At 41.2% G+C, this 21,064-nt stretch overlaps 1 protein-coding gene across 5 annotated transcripts in view; it reads right to left on the bottom strand.

Moving 5' to 3' along the window:
- Positions 1-21,064, bottom strand: part of ATAD2 (ATPase family AAA domain containing 2) — a 100,281-nt gene that overhangs the window by 60,470 nt on the left and 18,747 nt on the right. For 4 of the 5 annotated variants that reach the window (XM_043539130.1, XM_043539131.1, XM_037892046.2 and 1 more), the window contains exons 2-11: positions 19,929-20,071; positions 18,737-18,786; positions 17,434-17,596; positions 15,422-15,524; positions 14,112-14,199; positions 8,673-8,786; positions 7,817-7,934; positions 6,943-7,053; positions 5,823-5,931; positions 5,429-5,544 (exon numbers count right to left, since the gene is read on the bottom strand). In XM_043539130.1, coding sequence (XP_043395065.1) covers positions 5,429-5,544; positions 5,823-5,931; positions 6,943-7,053; positions 7,817-7,934; positions 8,673-8,786; positions 14,112-14,199; positions 15,422-15,524; positions 17,434-17,596; positions 18,737-18,786; positions 19,929-20,020 — 1,064 coding nt within the window. In that variant the 5' untranslated portion in view covers positions 20,021-20,071. The remainder of the gene's footprint in view (positions 1-5,428; positions 5,545-5,822; positions 5,932-6,942; positions 7,054-7,816; positions 7,935-8,672; positions 8,787-14,111; positions 14,200-15,421; positions 15,525-17,433; positions 17,597-18,736; positions 18,787-19,928; positions 20,072-21,064) is intronic. The other variant, XM_037892047.2, reaches the window with a different exon arrangement.

The following is a 21,064-nucleotide window of genomic DNA, read 5'->3' as shown; positions in this document are numbered from 1 at the left end:
AACACAAGGAAAGGAGAATGGCAAGTGGAGCACCATAGAGAGACAAAACATCTTGAAGAACTCAAGTTACTGTAAACTAAGTAATCTCTACTATTTCTTATATATGTCCCTATGGGTGCTCCGCCATAGTAGACTCCCAAGGAGTAACTTAACGAGAAGGTGTGTGCTGAGGGTGTAAGTCCAGGACAGTTTGAAAGACTACATTGCCAAAGGCAGCATCATCTCTGGAAGCAGGTATGATAGTGTAATGTTTAGCAAATGTACGGATAAAAGACCAATTACCAGAACTGCAGATTTCTGCTGTTGCAACGTCCTTCATTAGAGCTATAGATGTGGACTAGAGCGCTGGTGGAACGTGCTGTTACTTTGTGAGGAGACTGCTCCCCAGCATTTTCATAACAAGTCAAGATGCAACACCAAACCCACTTCGACACTCTTTGCATGGAAAACTGTTGGCTCTTCATCCTATCTGTAATTGATACAAATAGCCTGGGAGACACCCGGAATGGTTTAGTTCTACACAGATAGGAGGCAAGGGCACTTCTGACATCCATGCATGAAAACTTTATTCTTCTCTGGGTACATGAAAGACAGATAGACGGAAAGAGGATATAGCATAATTGTCTTTGTAGAAGGTGGTGTACGGTGGGTCCACCAGGAGTGCTCCCAGCTCCCCCATCTGTCTCACTAAGGTGATAGCAGTAAGGAATTAAGTTTTGAGGACATGGTGGAAGAGGGCTGCAGGTCACCATTGGTTCGAATGGGGGTTTCTCCTCAGGGTGTTTAGAACTGGTGGGCTGGGTGTCAAATGGAAGGAAACAAGTTGCATAGGCCCTTAAGAAATCTGGTTGTTGTAGCATGAGCAAAAACTGAGAAGCCCTGGATGGGTGAGTGGAAGACTGTGAGGGTGATCACATGTATCCTGAAAGTTTATTGAGAAACCCTGTTTTTTTAATTCTAATAGGCAGTCCAGGATCTTAGAAAGCAGGACTCATGAGGCTCGAGACGATGGAGGGAGCTCCAGGATTGGAAGCGCTTCCACCCTTAGAGGTAGGTCTTGCAAGTACTGGGTTTCCTGTTGGATTAAAAAAACAAAAACAAAAAAAACCTGACTCAACTCAATCCAAACAGGTTAATTCCAAGCTTGAGAGCCACTGAGGGGCCATACCTTCATATTCAGAGAGGAGGGGTTTGGATGGGTGAGGGTTCCAAGCTCTGTATCGGAAGGTCCTTGTTGATAAGATGTCTGAGGGGTTATGCCTCCATGAAATTCAGGAGGTTTGACTCCCATACCTGTCTAAGCATGCAATATAAAGATATGCTGAGAAGGAATGAGAGCTATCTTGAGAAGGGTCTTGAGAAGGGTCTTGAGGTACAGGTGAGTAAGCATAAAGGATACAGAGACATGGTATTATCAGGCCATCCCTGAGAGAGTTGCAACAATGACCTCCCTTGGAGCAGAACAGGTGACATTTCACCCCTTCTATACCCCACGTCTGGCAGATACAGCCTCTGATCCCCCATTCGTGATCTTGCCAGAAGTGTCTACTCAGGGAGTTTGCAGGTGTATTCTGGAGGCCTGGTAAACTGACCACTGATATTTCTTATGGGAAATGCACCAGTTCCACAGCCTTAGTGACTCTGCACATAAAGACTGGGGTCTTGCTCCTCCATGCCAGTTGACATAATACTTTGTCACCCTGTTGTCCAGCATGACTGATTAACTGATCTTGCATGGCTTAAAGGAAGTGTTGGCATGCATATCATACTGCTCTCAATTCCAGAATACTGACACAGAGCGTCGACTCCTGTGTCAACCATTTGCCTTGTGCTGTCTCTCTCTGTAGGTGAGTTCCCCATCCTAACAGACACACATCTGTTGTGAGGGTCTTCAACAGCGCTGGATGCAATAATGGGTTCTAATGCAGACCCTCCATAGGTTCTTCACCATGTAAGAGAGTCTATTACCTTCTGAGATACTGACACACATTTGGAGAGGCTGTGTCTGTTTAGGAGATATATTGTTCTTATCCATATCTTGAGGCATTTGAAGTTCATCCTCTCATGGGGAATCACATACATGGCGGGCAACATGTGGCTCAAGATCTGTAGACAAATCCTCATTGTTGTTAGTAGGCTGCATTCTAATGTTGAGATTAGGTTGGATAGGGTGATGAATCTTTTCTTAGGTAGACAGGTTCTTGCTGTTGTGGAGTCAAGAGTAGCTCCTATAAAGTATATTCTCTGTACTGGAGTTTGTATAGATGTTTTGAGGTTGACAGAGGCTCAGAAATTGGAATAGCATTAATGCTCTGGATGCTGCCGACTGAACTTCTTGGGGTGACCAGACCCTGCGAAGCCAGTCATCTGAATATGGAAATACTGATATTTCCCCTGATGGCACTGTGCCGCTACCACTGAGACAATCTCTGAACACCCTTGGGACATGGAGAATCCAACGTTGGTGATGTTGATAGTGATCTGTCCCTATTACGAAGCATGGGAAATGCTTGTGGGAGGAGTGGATAGATAAAAGTGTGTGGGTGCGGGCCGTCTATGTTCTGACTGGTATCGAAGTCTGGAGACTTAAGCAAATCTCAACTTGCTGCTTTCGTAGTGGTACTGGGAAGGTGGCACTGTTAGATCTTTCCAGTACTGGTGACTCAGGTTTATCAGAAATAATGAGATCCTCTGTAGGAAGGAATCTGGAACAAGGTAGAGTTCTGACAGCCTTCACACAACATCTGGGTCAGTACCATCTGGTAAGATGGAGGTTGTTGCAGTATCACAGTGATTGTGGTGTCATCTCCTCTTTCAGAGGTATGGTGAGATGCTGGTACTAGGGCACAGATGGTAGCCCTGTGTCTCTCACAGTGCTGCAAAGTGTTAGATGGTGCCAACAACAGGCGGTAGTTGCTCTGGTGGTAGGCACCTCTGAATGGGGTTTCTTTCCTGTACTGATTCGGTGGTACCGGACTCCTACAATCAGAGGGACAAAAGGTCTCCCAACAGTGGGTCTTACAGGGTGATATACCTCTCCAAACAAGGAAATGAAGAAAAGTTGTATATTTCTTCTTCTTTAGAGTTTTGTTTGTTGCAGACGAGGCAGCAAGGGCTGTAGAGGCTGATGGGGGGAGGGAAGAAGACCTCTGTAGCTATGGCATGGTGCACTAATAAGAGCTTAAATCTAGTCTCCCTGTCTTTCTTGGATCTGCATTTGAAACCCTGACAGACTTTGCATTCAGAAGGGTTGTGGGAGTCTCCCAAACACTGAAGGCAGCTGGAGTGTCCACTACAGAGTGGAAAAGACCTGTGGCAAGTCTCACAGCTCTGAAATCCTGGATCATAACAAATAGTGCTCTGACATAAACAAAAAATCCCTCTTCTACCAACACAAGTGTTCTATAAAGTAAATAGGTACTGAATGAAAATAAATAATGAAAAAAATTACTAAAAACAAACAAAATAAAGAATTCACACTGTGAAGGCAGGAAGCTGAATACAGCAGACAGCTGACCTTTCCACCTGAAGCCGCGTGCAGTTGTGAAGGAACTGAGTGGCAGTGGGCTAGCACCTTCCTATATGTCCTTGTTCGGAGCACAAAGCACTGCACTGCACAAGGGAAGATTCCACAGATGCTGCTCTGCAGACTCTGATTGAGAGTGCACGGCCGTGTGCACATCCTACAGTGGAGTACCCATAGCATATACTCCAAGAATTATTCTTCCCTAATATGTGAGTGAACATTATTGAGTTCAATAACTTGTGATTGAACTAGATCATATCTTTTATAAAGACATTCAAATCTTCATTTAAAGACTCCAACTGATGACTAATTAACCCACTTCTCTTGGTAAGCTGTGCCAATGGTTGATTATGCTCACTGTTAGGTTCCATCTTATTTCCAATTTGACATTTTCTATCATCAAAAAACGGAAGTCTTAAGACAGGTCAGAAACTGAAGAGATTATATATAGACTTTTTCTCAAGAAACCATGTCTAACAGCCATTTGTTTCAAGCAGTGGTGGGCAACCTGCGGCCTGCATGCGGCCCATCAGGGTAATCTGATTGTCGGCCGCGAGACATTTTGCAGACGTTGACCGTCCGCAGGCATGGCCTCCCGCAGCTCCCAGTGTCCGCAGTCCCAATGGCCTATCAATACAAATGATATTATGTGTATTAGAGTAGCTAATAGAGGCCCCACCTGAGATTAGGCTCCATTGTGTAAGGCACTGTTCATACACACAGTAGACAGTTCTTGCTCCAAAGAGATTACAACCTCATTAGATACAGGGGGGAGTGAAGTTAGAGGAAGTACCATTAGCCTAGGATAAGTGACTTGACCATGAGCAGGATATGCCCAACATTCAGTCCAACCCCATAAATCAGATCCAGATTGATTCAATTTGAGGCCCTTGTTTTCAAAGAATTACAACTTGGTAATAAAATGATTAATTCTTCCTCCCCTAAAAGACTTAAATTTCCAGGTTCTGATTCCAGAATCTGCTGACAATTGTATCAGGAGGATGTCTGAAGGTGACCAAAAAAGCTCAACAGATTTCCAGATACTTTTAGAAGTTTTAGAGTTGGCAGTTAAGTCATTTTAAAGAGACATTCAAGAAAAACAATTAAAAAAACAAAACAAAACAAAAAAACAAACAAACAAAACCAACCCAACACACACATTTGAGGTTTTTAAAAATTATGTGTGATACTGTAGACTAAGTTATATTGTGGTAGGTTTTCATGCATTTCATTCAGCAGGGTGGTTTGTTTTTTTATTTCAATTTATTGACATTGTTTCCTGTACAAAGTAGTAACACTATATAGAAGCGGCTCCTTCTTAAATCACATCTGCTCACTGTATTTGTCTAAAGTCATATCCCAGTATTTCAGAATTGCGGAACACTTACTACTATATCTTACTATCTAAAAGTAGTCACCTTTTACTGCATACCAGCTAGCAATGCATACAGCTCTCAGAGGGGAAGCTAACATTTTTATTTTGTTCCATGGATAAACAATATTGCTAGTATTCCAACTGCAGTTTCTTCAGCACTGACTTGCAGATGTCAGAAAAGTTTGCAGAGCTGGTAGCTAGAAAGTCCCTCTTCACTTGTAAACTAATCAAATTGTATATGAAAAATAGAACTCAGACCGTAAAAATGCCATTTTCACTGGATCACTTTTCAGGGTATACCTTTACCTTAAAGGCCAGACACTATGTCTCTGGTTTTGGCTAGACACTATATTAATCTTGAAACTCTGTACATTCTGGGTTTTGTCTGTTTAAAGTCTTTGTCTTTAACTGTTACTTCAATAAAGTTTGCATATAAATGCTTTAGGACATGAAAAAGATATTTAAAATGCAATATTCTTCTGTAAACCAGAGCATGAGTTTTCAAGTTGCAATACATGTCACATTACCTTGGAGGCTGAATTCTGAATCTCTCAAATACTTCTGGGTAAAGCAATGGAAAAACCACCATCTCTTTTAAAGCTGAAATATGGCTAGATAGTCCACCCACACTATCAAATCGTACCTAATTCAGGGAGAGTTAAAACAAAACAAATCACATATGTTATACATGGTTCAAATCGGGCAGGGTCAACAGCACAACTATACTGAGCATCTAATAATAGAAGACTTCATATGCAACTACAAAAGAAAACGTATTGTCAATCATGGCAATTTTGGAACATGTTGAGGGGAGGCTTATGTGCAAAGGTAGAGGTAAACAGATTGTTAACTTTATACAGTTTTTCCATAACTCTCTTTCAATCAGTGGGTAACTGACAGTATTTGAGACAAAGAACTTACTGAAAAATCTATTTGCATTGGATCAACATCAGCCAGGCTTGCTCCAATTTTCATCCGATCCTTGTGAACTCCTTTTAATTCGTCTTTCCGAAAGTTTAGTGGAAGGCACCTGATTTGAAAGTCAAGGAAATGGGAAGACAAACACTAAAGTAAGATATAACCAGATTTTTCTTGGCAAATTATACAAACTTATGATAAGGACTCCTGCACTACCAAATCCCTCAACTGAATTAAGTTCCAATGTCCAAATATGAACAAAAGAGGGTCAGTTATCCTAAATACCACCAGCTTCCTTGGGGTGCCTACAGATCTGCGCTTCTACATACTTGGGCACTTTTGAAAATCCCACCCCAAGGAAGTTTGGCAGTATCTGGAATAATTAACCTTCTCCCTTTGTTCACTTTTGGACATTGTGAATTTAGAATGATTTTCATCCTTAAAACTAAACTTTCACAGATTGGCTATTTCTATACTCAGAATTGGAACAGCAACATGATAGGTTCGTTATTTCAATGTTTTCTGTGGATCAGGCCTGCAGTTGCTGCACCATCCCAAGTTTGTTGTGTAACAATGGACCTAAATTCTGTAGCAAATCCCCCAAAATTTATGTTACATGCTAGCTCTGTGACAGACTGAAGAATCTAATGCACACAACAATACACAATTTTCATTAAAGTAACACCATTCTACTTGGACATCACACCTGAGATCTGCCTGAAAAATCTGTACCTACGCTGGTTAAAAACAGTATTTAAATAATTTAAAAAAATAATGTTCTTGATTTTTTTAAAGTTTACTTTTGCATTTTACAGTACAGTATCACTGTTTCTCTCTTGCTAAAAACACCCTCGTAAACACGGCAGCAGAAGAACTGTATACACTACAAAATAACTTAAATTCAGTACATGCTATGTAAGACGTTCTTTAAAAAACAAATCCAGTTTCTGATAGTCAATTCCAAAAGTCAAAAATTGAGTCAAATATATCAATAGATTTGACTACAAGTTGTCACAATGCAGAGAATCTGCAGTATAAGAATTAAGAGACTAACATTTTACGTATGTGAAGATGCCATTTCTCCCAAAAGCGGGAAAGGGAGAAGCTATGTAATTACACTTACCGGCTTAATGCTCTGTTACGACTGCATTTCCTACGCCTTTCAAAGCGTTGCTCATCATCAGATGAAGAGGAGGAGGATGTGGAATCACTGTTATGGATTGCATGCTTTCGTCTGTATTATAATAAAATGTTTAAAGAAAAACAGTAACAAGCTTAAGTATGTGCTCACTCTGAAAAGCTAAAGGTCAAGTTATTAACTGTTCATTCCAAATTCCACCTCAGAATTTACATAGGGTAAAGATCCATTAGGTTATCTAGTCCATTCCCTGTAAATGTAGGATTGCTTCCCTACTTGTTATTTCCCCCCCGCCCCAGGGAAGGAAGAGAGAGAATAGGAATCCTCAGTGGAACAGAACTGTTTTTTTTGTTTTTTGGGGGGGGGGTATATAAAAAGGTTAAATGTTTACTTAAAAAACACATGAAATTACACGGCCAAGATTTCAAATGCAACTACTGATTTTGGTTACTCAAATTGACATTTAAAACAGTGATGGGCAATCTGCGGCCCATCGGGGTAATCTGATTGTGGGCCATGAGACATTTTGCTGATGTTGACCGTCCGCAGGCTCGGCCCCCGCATAGCTCTCAGTGGCCACGGTTTGCCACTCCCAGCTAAAGGCTAGATTTACTTATAAATTCTCAGAAAATTAATTCTATACCCAAGAGCAATGCTGCAAATTTGAGGAAGATAGACTGTATCTTTCATACGTAACAGAGGTTGAATCCTTGCTTTATGTGCAAAATGGAAACCAGCCTTAACAGAGTCATAGCACCTCCATAATTACTACTATTCTGAAAGTCATTTTAAGCAACATTCCATGATGTGACTGCCACCAATATGGATAAATGAGAATGATCCCCATCCATATACCAACCTGTTAATCCTTTTACAGTAGGGACTTCGTGGTCCTGCAGGGCTAAAAGGATATCTGCGTCTCACAGGAGAGGACGGACCAGTATAAAATAGGTTGGGCTTTCTTTGGTGCCTTGGCTCTGTTAAAAGCAAAAAAGTTTAATTTAAGATAGTTCTAGTATATCTTTTAGTCAGAGTAAACACCACAAAGAGCAGGGAACAAGTGAAATTTTATCAGACAGATGAAAGTCATAACTAGGAATTACATTGCTTTTGTCAATGCATGCCAAATTTGTTTAGATTTAAGAAAAGTCATGAAAAACTTAATGGTTTTCAACTGCTTTTTAAATGTAACACTGAAAACTGATTGGCAAGTCATTTGTATTTGTTATTGTTTCTTCAGGACTATTTAGGGTGACTTTCTTAATGAAGATTTTAGATCAAGATCAGGAAACAGCAGGCATACGTAGAATTCATTTGTAATTTATTAGAAGTTTTATAAAATTAAGTTGAAGAGTAATCGTGTTGTAAACTGGAAATACCTAAATATATAGGTTGAATTATGCAGTGATCTTAAACCACAAGATCTTTTGTAGGTTAATACCATGGAAGCGAATACTGAACAGATAATGCAGTATTTAAATCTTTTTGGGACATACTTGTGTGTCACAAGATTAAAGGACACAGAGTGGTGTGCTACTAGCCTGTTGAGTGCAAAACAGTGGAGAAGATGCAGGGGAGAATAAAAGAGGCCAGATAGCTCTGAAAAAAGGAGAGAAAGCTAAGAAAATGAAAGTTTGTTTTGCCAAAGATGGTGTTTCTGTAGCCTCTAACCACAGACAAGAAACAAGGCCACCAGAAAGATCTATACAACCTACTTTCCAATGGGGCTTGGTAACGTACAACAGTTTTCCTCTGTCTAAGGTCATAGCGCTTTTGATTATCTTCTCCATCCTCATCTTCCTGGTCTTCAGCTTCTTCTTCAGAAGACTCTATAATTATAAATTACACTTACCCTTAGTTCAATGGAAAACAACATGGTACATATACCATGAATACCACCAACCATACTTAACGTTCATAATAAACCTAGCTAACTGATATAATAGAAATGCCCTCTATATTCTGCAATGTTAAGGTTCAGAAGCCCTTTCTGTTTAAAAGATGAGCCTTCCAAGCGCTCTAAAATCCTCATGCTTATTCAGATTGCATTGAAATTTGGTGTGCCTCATGGGAGTGCTGGGTAGAGTTAGCGATGTAAATATGGGGTCATTTGAGTACAGGGTTCCCAAGATGCAATTTTTGGTGGGAAGCTGTATTTCTTAAGGTTGAAAGACTACCAACTTTTTTTGCACATGCCTGGTTGTCAAACAAGGCTCTGATCATCGCCCAAATGGTCTCAATCATTTGATTGTTATTCCAGAGAATGCATGGTACTACCTCCCTCTTTGGGGAAGCAACACTGAAAATGTTAAGGAAAGTGTTTAACTCTCTAACTTAGTATGTGGTAAACATACATTACATGGACATGTGCAGAAAGACTAAGCAGGAGGATTTCCAGCCAGACAGTTTCACTTGACCTGGGGGGCTCAAGGGGACATGCTGTGGCCATGAAATCTGAATTACACTGAGGCATCTTAAGTTTGAAGCCTCTTCTTTGCAGATATCTGAGAAAACCGTAGGCATGTTAATCAATCTGCCTCCGTCAAGGGCTTTTATTTTGGGAAAACGTAAACTGAGTACAGCAGATAATTCAGAAGGCAGTCAAACTAATTTTCAAACGAAAAATAAATTACACAGGTGAATGCTATGCTGGGAACTTGGAATATGGGGAGAAGGGTTTGGGGGATTTGAGGAAAGAAGGGGAAAGGGTCTAGGGGCTCAGGCAGATTGGGAGGGCGAGATGGGGTGGGTGGCCAGTCAACACCACAGTCTCCCCGCTAGGTGTGTGCCAGGATCTTGGCACTGGGGGAGGGGCGAGGGGAGAAGGACCCCTGACCCTATGGGTGGGTTGGAACTCCTCTCTCTGCTACATGGGCTCTGAGGGCTATGCCTTTCTACGGGGATCAGAGGTCCTCTCCCTTCCTCCAGTGTGCGTGCTGGGCTCTAGGGAGCTCCTAAAAGTAGATCAAATTAAACTTCTGAAAAGCAGTGAATGAAGAGTTAAGGACATTCACAGATTAGGGACCGAATGGCTAGGCAGCAGTTCTGTGGAAAAGGACCTAGGGGTGACAGTGGACGAGAAGCTGGATATGAGTCAGCAGTGTGCCCTTGTTGCCAAGAAGGCCAATGGCATTTTGGGATGTATAAGTAGGTGCATAGCGAGCAGATCGAGGGAAGTGATCGTTCCCCTCTATTCGACACTGGTGAGGCCTCATCTGGAGTACTGTGTCCAGTTTTGGGCCCCACACTACAAGAAGGATGTGGATAAATTGGAGAGAGTCCAGCGAAGGGCAACAAAAATGATTAGGGGTCTAGAGCACATGACTTATGAGGAGAGGCTGAGGGAGCTGGGATTGTTTAGTCTGCAGAAGAGAAGAATGAGGGGGGATTCGATAGCTGCTTTCAACTACCTGAAAGGGGGTTCCAAAGAGGATGGCTCTAGACTGTTCTCAATGGTAGCAGATGACAGAACAAGGAGTAATGGTCTCAAGTTGCAATGGGGGAGGTTTAGATTGGATATTAGGAAAAACTTTTTCACTAGGAGGGTGGTGAAACACTGGAATGCGTTACCTAGGGAGGTGGTAGAATCTCCTTCCTTAGAGGTTTTTAAGGTCAGGCTTGACAAAGCCCTGGCTGGGATGATTTAACTGGGAATTGGTCCTGCTTCGAGCAGGGGGTTGGACTAGATGACCTTCTGGGGTCCCTTCCAACCCTGATATTCTATGATTCTATGACATGCCATTCTCACACAGGGGAGCGGGGCTTGCCAAAGTGTGGGAGAAAGCAGCCAGCTTGAAGGGGGGCAGACTGGGTGGGCCTGGGGCACGGCCAGGAAGGCCTGGCTGCAGCAGGGGTGAGGATCCTGGCTGGGGTGGGACATAGTTAGGGCTTGGGACCTAACACAGTGTGCACACAGGTAACACACAAACCTCCAGTGAGCTGCTGCCAGAGATCTGTGTGCATCAGCAGAGGGCACCAGACAACAAGGAGCAACTTTTTATGCACAAAGGGCTTACTAGGACGGAAAGGGAAGGCTGAGCTGAGCTGAAAAGGCTGGCAAGGAGTCTATATGATACGGGAAGGGAGAGAAGAACGACGCCATGCCAGGTCTTCTCTCATGCTCTTTAAGTTACTGTTACCAACACAAAAATAAAAAATGTCAAGACTTGGAGAAACAAATTAATGTCTGTGATTTCTCTCTGACCTGTCAGCACCTCCACCCTCCAAACATTTCAAAGCACAACGATTACACCATTCCACTATAACAAACTGAACAGGAGGTTGGGAGAGCCATTAAGGAATCACATACCATTGTTTAATCTTTGGCTAGCCACAGTAGCACCTCAACTGCAAAAACAGTGAGAACTACAACTGCCTAAATGACCACTAACTCCTACAAAGCACACTTCTCTTTCAGTTAAAGAAAAAGAAAATTAGGAAATTCACTGACAAAAAACTTGGTTAACGAATAGTTATGGTTGCCAGGTAGTATTTCGTGCCCTTCCAGAACATTAAGTTCTGCAAAATACAAGTTAAAGGTAGATGACAATGCAACCGTAACTTTGCCCTTTTTAAGCAATACCCCAATATGCCCATAACACATACTTACACACTGCCTTTATAAATATTGCAGAACACTCATGTAATAGGACATGTGACCTATACCTGCCCTACTCTCAACCACTTAGCCTACTGCACAGAACCATCACCACACCTGCTAAATTTCACAACGCTGTTACCCTTTTGAAAAGAGTACCATTTAAAATATTTTATTAAAACTAATGTTAAAAAATTATATAAGGCATAGGTTGAAAAAAATATCTGTACATCTGGGCAGTGGTGAGCTGGAGCCGGTTCGCTGGAATCGGATGTTAAATGTAGAAGCCCTTTTAGAACCGGTTGTCCCACAAAGTGGCGCCTTAGGCACCAACTCCATGGGTGCTCTGGGGCTGGAGTACCCACTGGGGAAATTTGGTGGGTGCAGAGCACCCACTGGCAGCTCCCCGCCCCACCCCCAGCTCACCTCCGCTCCGCTCCCACCCCTGAGTTATGTTCCACCCCACTCTGCTTCTCAGCCCTCCCAGCTTCCCGTGCAAATAGCTGATTCACGGGAAGACTGGGGGCGGGGCAGAGAAGCAAGCAGCGGCTTTGCACTCAGGCCCAGGGAGGCGGAGCAAAGGTGAGCTGAAGCGGGAGGGCGCGAGGAGGGCCAGTAACTCGGGGGGGGGGGGGGGGGGGGGAAGACGCACGGAGGGGAACCGCTCCCCGCCCCAGCTTGCCTCCACCTCCCTGGGCCTGAGTGCAAAGCTGATTCATGGGAAGCCGGGGGGGGGGGGGGGGGGGGGGGGCAGAGAAGCGGAGCCGGGCGGCGAGCTGCACAGAACCACAACCACACCTGCTAAATTTCACAACCCTGTTACCCTTTTTCCCCATGGGTGCTCCAACCTCGGAGACCCACGGAGTCGGCGCCTATGGCGCCACTTTTGATGTGATCAGTGGGAGGAGCAGCCGCTCCCTCTGCTCCCCCCCTAGCTACGCTACCCCACCCCTCCCCTAGGAGCCAGAGGAACCTGCCGGATGCTTCCCGGGAGCCATTCCAGGTAAGCATCGCCAGGACTCCTCCCCTTGCCCCCGAGCAGGTCCCTCTGGCTCTCAGTGGCATGGTGGGCACCCACTACGGTGGCCCACAAGGCCCTCCTGCCCGGTTCTGGGGGCAGTCAGGGGACAGGGTTGGATGGGGCAGGGGCGGGAAAGGTGTGTCAAGGAACGTGGGGGGTTGGATGGGGCAGAGGGCGGGCCACAACCACCTCGTGGGGTGAGGAGGGAACCGGTTGTTAAGATTTTGGCAGCTCATCACTGCATCTGGGTATAGTGCTTAGATTATACACAAATATAAAGTTTGTTTTAAAAAAGTCATAAGATACATATAGTGCATAGGTTTCAGAGTAACAGCCGTGTTAGTCTGTATTCGCAATAAGAAAAGGAGTACTTGTGGCACCTTAGAGACTAACCAATTTATTTGAGCGTGAGCACCTTAACTCTGTATTTCCTGGTTTTCAGTCAGTTCTGCTGAACTTTACATTGCAGAAGGGCACAAGATACTACAAGGCAACCTTAACTCTGACTTAATGAAGCTTTTTGCCAGTGAATATTCAAAAACAGGCAGCAAAAGAAATGCCATCAGTTATGACAGGACTAGTTTCTATGAGTTAAAATCAATTATACTAAACCTAAACTTCTCCCTGCATAGATTTCTAAAATTGTGTTACATTCCACTACATATTGGACCTGAAAGACTGCAGACTTCCAAGAGCAATTTATGCAAGATAGTGTCCAGGGTTAGGAAATCAGTAAAGAGGGACATTCATATAGAAACAATGGGTTACATCTTGGCCTCATTAAAGTCAACAGCAAAACATGCACTGACTTCAGTAAGTCCAGGATTTCCCACACTGTTAATTGTCTCAGATGAAATGTCAATGCTATTAGAATACTTTTGCGGTGATAACTGTATTTTCTGCTTTCAGTGTTGGCCTCTGGATATTAAGAGACAAGGTGGGTGAGGTAATATCTTTTATTGAACCAACTTCTGTTGGTGAGAGAGACAAGCTAGAGCTCTTCTTAGCCATGGTATTTCCTGTTATTCCAAGACCAAACCGTAAAGAAAAAGCTCTTGTGGCTAACAAAGCTCAGGACTGGGATTCAGGAGATATAAATTATTCCTAGTTCTGCTGCAGATTATGAGCAACAATGGGCAAGTCACTAACTTCTCTATGGCTCATTTTCCTCCATACATAAAATGGGGATATCTACCTATAGGAGAGAGGCTTATTTTATTAGCCTTCGTAAAGTAGTATGTGGTAATCTGATGAAAGGCAGTAAAAGGGAAAAATCAAGTACAGTTATCTAGTATCTTATTTAAAAATATCCTCATCTTAAAAGACAAGCTTTATTTGGAACATTATTTCTACTTTGTTCAAGGGACATCTCTTGCCTCTATTAGCTTGTGACATCAAGAAAAGATAAAAGCCTGCAACTGCAAACAACACAGAGAGCCATGTTTTATGAAAAAAATTTCTGTAGTGTAGAACCCTTCAATAGACCATATTAGAAAGTTTAAACACAAAACAAAGAAAATTAAGATAAATGGTGACCTGCACTGCCATCTGGATTATCAGTGGTTTCTTCATCAGTTCTTTGCTCTCTCTTTTGCTTTCCTCGAGCGTACATATCAAGATTTTCCTAATTACAGGACAGGAAAAAACAACAAACAAACAAAAACAAACAAAAAACACAAAAAAACCACCCAATTATATAACAAATTTGCACATGCTCCAGTCCTTGCAGCATGAACATCATATATATACACAGCAAATTTATCAAGGTATTGCACATGCATAAAAGGCTAAATTAAAGTGTGGTTGTACTTAGCAGAAGAACTAAAAGTGACTTTGGAAGGCCAAGTTTATTGTGTCTTAATATTCACATCAAGCATACGCCATTTCAGTTTATGTAACAAATTAAACCCAATCAGAAAACTATATATCAGAATACCTAATATTGAACAGAATAAATGTTAAGTAATCTAAGAATTAAAAAAGGCCCATCTATTTAAAGTCAGTTCACTATCTGCTTTGCCTCTGTCTTCTCAGCTAGCACCTTCATTCACGGACAATAAAATTAGGAAGAAGGATAATCAGCACCCTGAAAACTTCTTCCAGCACCAGTGAAAAGTACAGAGCTGCACACATAAGTTGCAAGTTCCTCAACTGTATGTATCTATCTTTAAGAGACTATTTAAGGTGGTAACATATCAAGATGTAGCTGGCAAAGAGGAACTGAAACCATAGCCATAGCAACACACACACAGGAAGAAGGTGGCTTTTTAAAGCTATAAATTTTCCAGTCCAGCACCATTCTCTATGTTTGCTTTAACCAGCAAAATAGGATAGAAACTGACAGCTGAGGGTCAAAGCTACAACCAGTAAACATATTGGTTGCGCTTATGCACTGGAAGCCTGATCAGCTAGCAAATCTTTTAAAGATTTCAGTCAAGTTTATTTTCTTTTAGTAAGAATCAAAGTTTTAAAAGATTGAAACAATTGTTAGTAAATATAAAATATCCATTCAAAAGTGGTAATAAGGCTATTTAGAAGTTAGAACATAAAATACTGGCATATGGCTAACACCATCTTACCGTGATAACATTACATTCTCTACCCCTCTCAATATAGCGAATATGAAATGTTAGACACTGGCTGAAAAAACAGTCTCTGATTACTGGAGATATCATGTATTATGACCATCATTATAGAAAGCAAAAATAAAAATGGTATTGGATTATGTTATTCTCTTTGCAACACTTCAATTATATTAAAAATAAAATACAAATAAACAAGTCATTTTGCTGCCTAAAAGACAGCCCCCTTATACATCTAAAGAAACAATATGAGTGCATATTTACTTCCTCGGCATCATTGAACACCCCAAGGTCTTCCAAGTCTATCATTCGACGTCTACGCATCTTCTTCATGTCATCCATTTTTTGTAATACTGCTTCTGCAGTGCTGATATAAAAAGTGACACATATGTAAGGTCAGACAGTATGAAAAAAATGTGTATCAGCATGAAATTTCAATATGATGTGCTTAAAGTGACACAGTCAAACTGATGCATAATCAGTTTTTAAAAAATAGTTTTTTTAAGAAAAAGTTTCATGTGCTGCACCTGCCCCAACTGTTTTTGTGGATTTACAATCACATTTAAAAAAAAAAAAAAAAAAAAAAAAGGTTTCTTTCCTGTCTACTGTGTGAAAAACCCACCTAAATGGGAAAAAACAAACTATAATATAGAGAAATATTTTTCTAATGTCTTACAGTTACAGTATTTTTTAGTGCTAATTATTCACTTAGTGCGATCACAAGTTTCAGTCAGAAGCATTATTTTAAATTGACAGTGTCCCTTTAAGAGACAACAGGACAAAATGTTTACTCACCCATAACTGTACTTCTAGACTTAGTATTGTTTTTCCATAGTTTAAATTTACTGACATGCACCCTATTGCTGTTGAGCTTTGAGAATCTTCAGGAGAGCAATGCCCACTGGGGCTGCACACGTGCCATCCTATAGCACCAAACATTCACAGGCTATAAAAGGAAGAAAACTCCAGCACTAATATAGTCACTAAGCAAACCAATTCTTTCCTCAGCCAAAAGAGAAACTCCATCACTTAACCCCCCACTTGTACATATGTGGCATGAGATCTATTTAGTACATAAGAAACTCCTGACACCAAGGAAGTTGCTGCACCAATCGATTACTGTCTGGATGAATACTTCTTTGACGCCTAAGATGGTGACAGAAACACTAGGGTCCCAGAATCAGCCAACTCCTTTCTTGGAATGGTTTATTCCTAAATCAGAACAGATGCGAGACAGTATTTGGTGTTTTGGTACCATGCGACTGGCTTCCTCATAACTGGCATTTTATGAGCTGAAGAGGATAGTGGAACCAGTTGTAGATTGCAAAGCGGACTGGGGCCCTGGCTCATAAGACAAACCTCGAGCCACCTCACCTTATAAGCAAGGGTTAGAACAGTGGCCCCAAAACTTGTCATGTTGCACCCCCTCATCGCCCAAGGTTGGGGGTGTGGGAAGAAGGGCACGTGGACAGGGTAAGGGGGCAGAGGCTGAGGCGGGACAGAGGCCGCAGCCAGGGGCCGTAGGCCAGGGGTAAGGCCAGAGCAGAGCTGGGGGAAGAGCAGGGCTGGGTGGCACATCCTTCTTGTCCCCCATGGAGGTTGGCCCGGGCCTGTTGTACCCCCTGAAACGTTCCTCTGTGACCTCTAAGGGGTGCGCCCCCACAGTTTGGGGACCACTGGCTAGAGATAAACAGGCTTTACATCAAGCAACAATCCAGGAACAGGGTCTCCAAGGCAAATTAAACAAAAGATGTATGCATCAGATTTTAAGGACATAAACCACACCTTTGAACTCAGTCTTGGTAGACCTTTGAAGACTGGATTAGTCATAACTCTCTAGGGGCTAAAACCAGGGTCAAACTGGCCTAGCTGCAAAACAGCAAAGAGTATAATAAAATATTAAATTAAAATGTCTAAAAATACTAACCTCAGGCCAAGAAAAAGTTATCCCAACAGGGAAGAAAGGCCCTACCATTTACAACTGACTACAGACAGGAAGGAAACAATGAGACTGGGACCACACTGTCCTTTTATAAGCTTGGTTCTCAACATGCAGTGCCATGAGCAGGTGGTTGTGCATTCCAATGGGTACTGCATTATAGAAGGCTCCTGGAACTCAGCAGTATCGTAGAAACATAGATAAAGAATTCTCATAGTTTAATCTATTTTTGGCAAACATTTTTAATAAGTTTAGCCCACATGGTACTCAAGCACATGCTTGTAAGTAAGCCTTTAAGGACCGTTTTACCATCTTTGAAGGACAGAAAAACACTTACTTCGTTATAAGTTTGTCAAACAAAACAGACTGGTTTGTAGTACTATAACGGCTTCGCCTGATTCTGCAACTGCGACGCACCTCCACATCCCCACTCTCTCCATGGACTTGTTCAGCAGCTTTCACATCAGCTCTGGTTTTCAAAGATCTAGTGACTGGAATTACTATGTTTATAAATATACAATATTGAACATATTATTTTCCCTCAAATATGGAGAAAAAAAATCTTACAAATATCCACCAGTGTTGGACTTTTATTTAAACACATGATTATGTGAGATACTGTTATGACTGCAACTTTCAACTTTAAATTAAAATAAGTGGTAAGTACTTCTATACATTATATTCTATTCTTAGAAATATAATTTGTATCTGAGTGATTTTAAACAGATTTTTAAAAATGTAACCAGCCAAGGTAAGTATGCAGTTTATATTCTAACTAAGAGCAAACTGGAATAATTATTCCTATCTTGCAAAACAGAACCGTGCACAATTTTAGTCTACATATTTTACTTTTAAGATGTTTTCCTTCACTGATTTATACAAAGTTGTATCATACAAATACTTTTAAATACCAGAGGCAAGCTACTCACAGCTAGCTAGCTATTTTGGGTGGGTCAATCTTTTGAGTACTCAACTTTACAGATTAAAAGGGATCAGATATACAGAGGGTCAATATTCATGCTTTCAGGAGATTTAATTTGTCTCAAGTTGCATACCCACATACAGACATATTCAGAATCTCAAGTCACTTTTAAAAAACCTGGCAAACATTTATACATGGCATCCTTAACCTGACACTAAAAAGGCGTGCTTTAAAAATAGTTACACACAGAAACACACACACACACAATCACTACTGTATCACACAGTTAAAATTGTGCACAAAACAACCACTTTGATCAAAAACACTTTACAAAACCTAAACTTGATTATAAACACACAGGTTTTAATTACAGGATTACCAGTTTACTTTAAACAATGAGGAGTTGATTGAAAAACCTATAGGTTTACATATTCTAAGTGCTGTTCTTGGCTTCTATCATCATCATAAGGATGCATATAAAATTCAGACACCCTAGTACTGACCAACCAGTAACTTTCAATGACTGATGGAACACTGCATACAGTGTATTTTAGTTCTGCTATTAAAGATAGTTGCCTGAAAATGAGCTAATAACACATAATTTATTCAGCACTGCAGGTTGATTTCAAGTGAAACAATTCAAGTTAAACAAAAACACAGGCATTTTAAAACCTACCACTAACTAAAAATTGGAAAGATTTGTATTTTCTTTCTTTACCTGCTTTACAATCTTCATTTTTTTGGTCAGCCTGCAGTTTAGCCAACTGCCTATATAAAGAAAGGGGAAATATAAGAGTTATTGCACCTGCTTAATCTATTTGGGCATCAAGTTCTAGATTTCACTAGTTTAAAACACAGGCTTATGCAGACAAAAGATCTATTATTTTTATAGTGCCCAAAGATCACAAAAAGGATCGGGGTACTATATGCACATACATAGGTCTGGGAGAGCATTTGTAATTCCAGACTTGGAAAGATATCATTGATTTGCCCCACTGAAGTTTTAAAGTTTGAAAAACCAATTCTGAAGTCAAAAAAGGACTGATATGTGAAGCAAACATATATAACTGTGGAGTTCTTCTTGGCTTGACTATGGTAGGTAAGGCAAAGAGGTAGTACACCCTCCTTATACAAGCAACAGTAGTTACAGGCAAAAAAATTTAAGTTATTCAATTGTAAGGTTATTTTTGAAGTGAACATTAAAATCCACTTGGCCATGGTATACTCATCTTTTCTATTCCCTTTTTAGTTTTAAGTGTAAAAATTTAACAAAGCATGGTTCAAGCCTTATATTGCTCCATTCCCTGGTCAAATGAAGCATAAACTGACCAGAAAGTAGATGGAAGAACCAGTTAGGCAGGAATGCATAAGCCAAGTCAACTTGCTGCTAGCGAATGGGGAAGTCTATTCTCGGCCACTGACAAGGACACAAAATGTGACTGTACTGAGAAGGCAAAAAACTTCAGCACTGAAAGTATTATCCCCCAGGAAGTTAAACATTTGACTGTTAGAATAAAAAAGTCTGCCACCTTAAAATTAAAGGGACACTATCAGCTTATATACCACTCTTATGTCTGAATAATTTGAAACAATGGTAGGTTAATTTCAGTTAATACTACCATAAGAATATGATTTGAAAAGAGTATCTTTATTTTCTCTTGCTGTGTTCAGGATAACATTGCGTATAATTAGTTCCACCTTTCCCTGTTTGCAGAGATTCTTAACACAGCAATGGAAGACACATTTCTCCCCCCACAAAAAAAGAAATGCGTTTGTAAAAGAGCAAAAATTAGGACGACTATTTAGAAGCTGATGGAATATTTGAAGTTACTTTTACTCCTCCCCTGCTTTAAGTGACTAGATTTCAATTTAACAGTGATTATTAAGAGACATGGAAAGAGAGCAGTTACCTTGTAAAGTGTCTTCCATTAACATTCTCATTTAACATTTCCATACTTTTGTCAAAGCTAGAGTCCGAAGAGTGCAGGTTACTTTTTCTCATTGGTCTTAAGGAATGTCCAGCGAAACATTCAGCTTTGCCAGAAGAAAATTCCTAGGAAGATGAAGAAAAAGAAAAATGTTCTAGTTAAAGCATGTACATTCAGTAAAATGGGAAAATTACTTCTTTCCTGCGATCTTTCATTCTAGGACCCTCCAAGTCAGAGAGTATTCACAGTGGAGTATTCTACATCGCCATGATCTTTATTCAGAGCCTGGGTTTAAGATTGCTCCTCAGGAAGAGCCCTCTAAAACGATAGTATTTTTCCATTTTGGAAGCTATGAGTATGTCACCGCTACAGCAGCGCAGCTATGGTGCTGCAGCTGTGCCGTTGTAGCACTATGGCGTAAACGCTTTTTAAATTGCCAGAAAGGATTAACTCCATCGATGGAAAAATCCATGTCTCAGAGAAGCAGTAGCTAGGTAAACAGAAGAATTCTTCCATCTACCTAGCTGCATCTACACTGGGGGTTAGATGAGCAACATAGGTAGGTCAATCTAATTTTTAAAATGTAGACCAGGCATCAGAACTATTCAATTCAAACCATTTACAGCAGAGCCTTGACTTGAAATTTAGGGATTTCCTGGAGGAACACCTTCTCCCTTTTCAAAATACTTAAGGAAGCAACAGCCAGGAGAAACCCTAGACATAATGCAATCCTCTGAAGGTCAGACTGTTGGACATGGAGGGTACTAGAATGAAAATTCACAGGTAAGACAGAATTTTCCCTTCTCTCAGTCCCCTCCATGGCATACAGTCTTCACTATGGGATGTAGAATGCAGTAGGTCATCCCAAGGGAGAATTCAATTTACCCATGCAGTTAAGGTTACTAGAACACCTTGTTTTGTAAGCGCCTTCTATAAAATGCTGCATCGGCAGGGAGGAGGATGTCTCTTGTTAGAGAAGTGTGGATGGAGGTCTCTGTGGTAGCCTTGCAGGCCTCCTCATAAGATGTGTGAGCTCTGCTCACAAAACTGCTGCTTTTTTCAGAATGCATAGTAATGTGAAGTTTTACCTGAGATGTTGAATAAATAGGTACATCTAA

The sequence above is a fragment of the Chelonia mydas genome, chromosome 2 (genome assembly GCF_015237465.2).
Source record: "Chelonia mydas isolate rCheMyd1 chromosome 2, rCheMyd1.pri.v2, whole genome shotgun sequence".
Lineage (NCBI taxonomy): Eukaryota > Metazoa > Chordata > Testudines > Cheloniidae > Chelonia > Chelonia mydas.
Note: the sequence above shows the minus strand (reverse complement) of the source record. Positions and strands in the feature narration are given on the sequence as shown.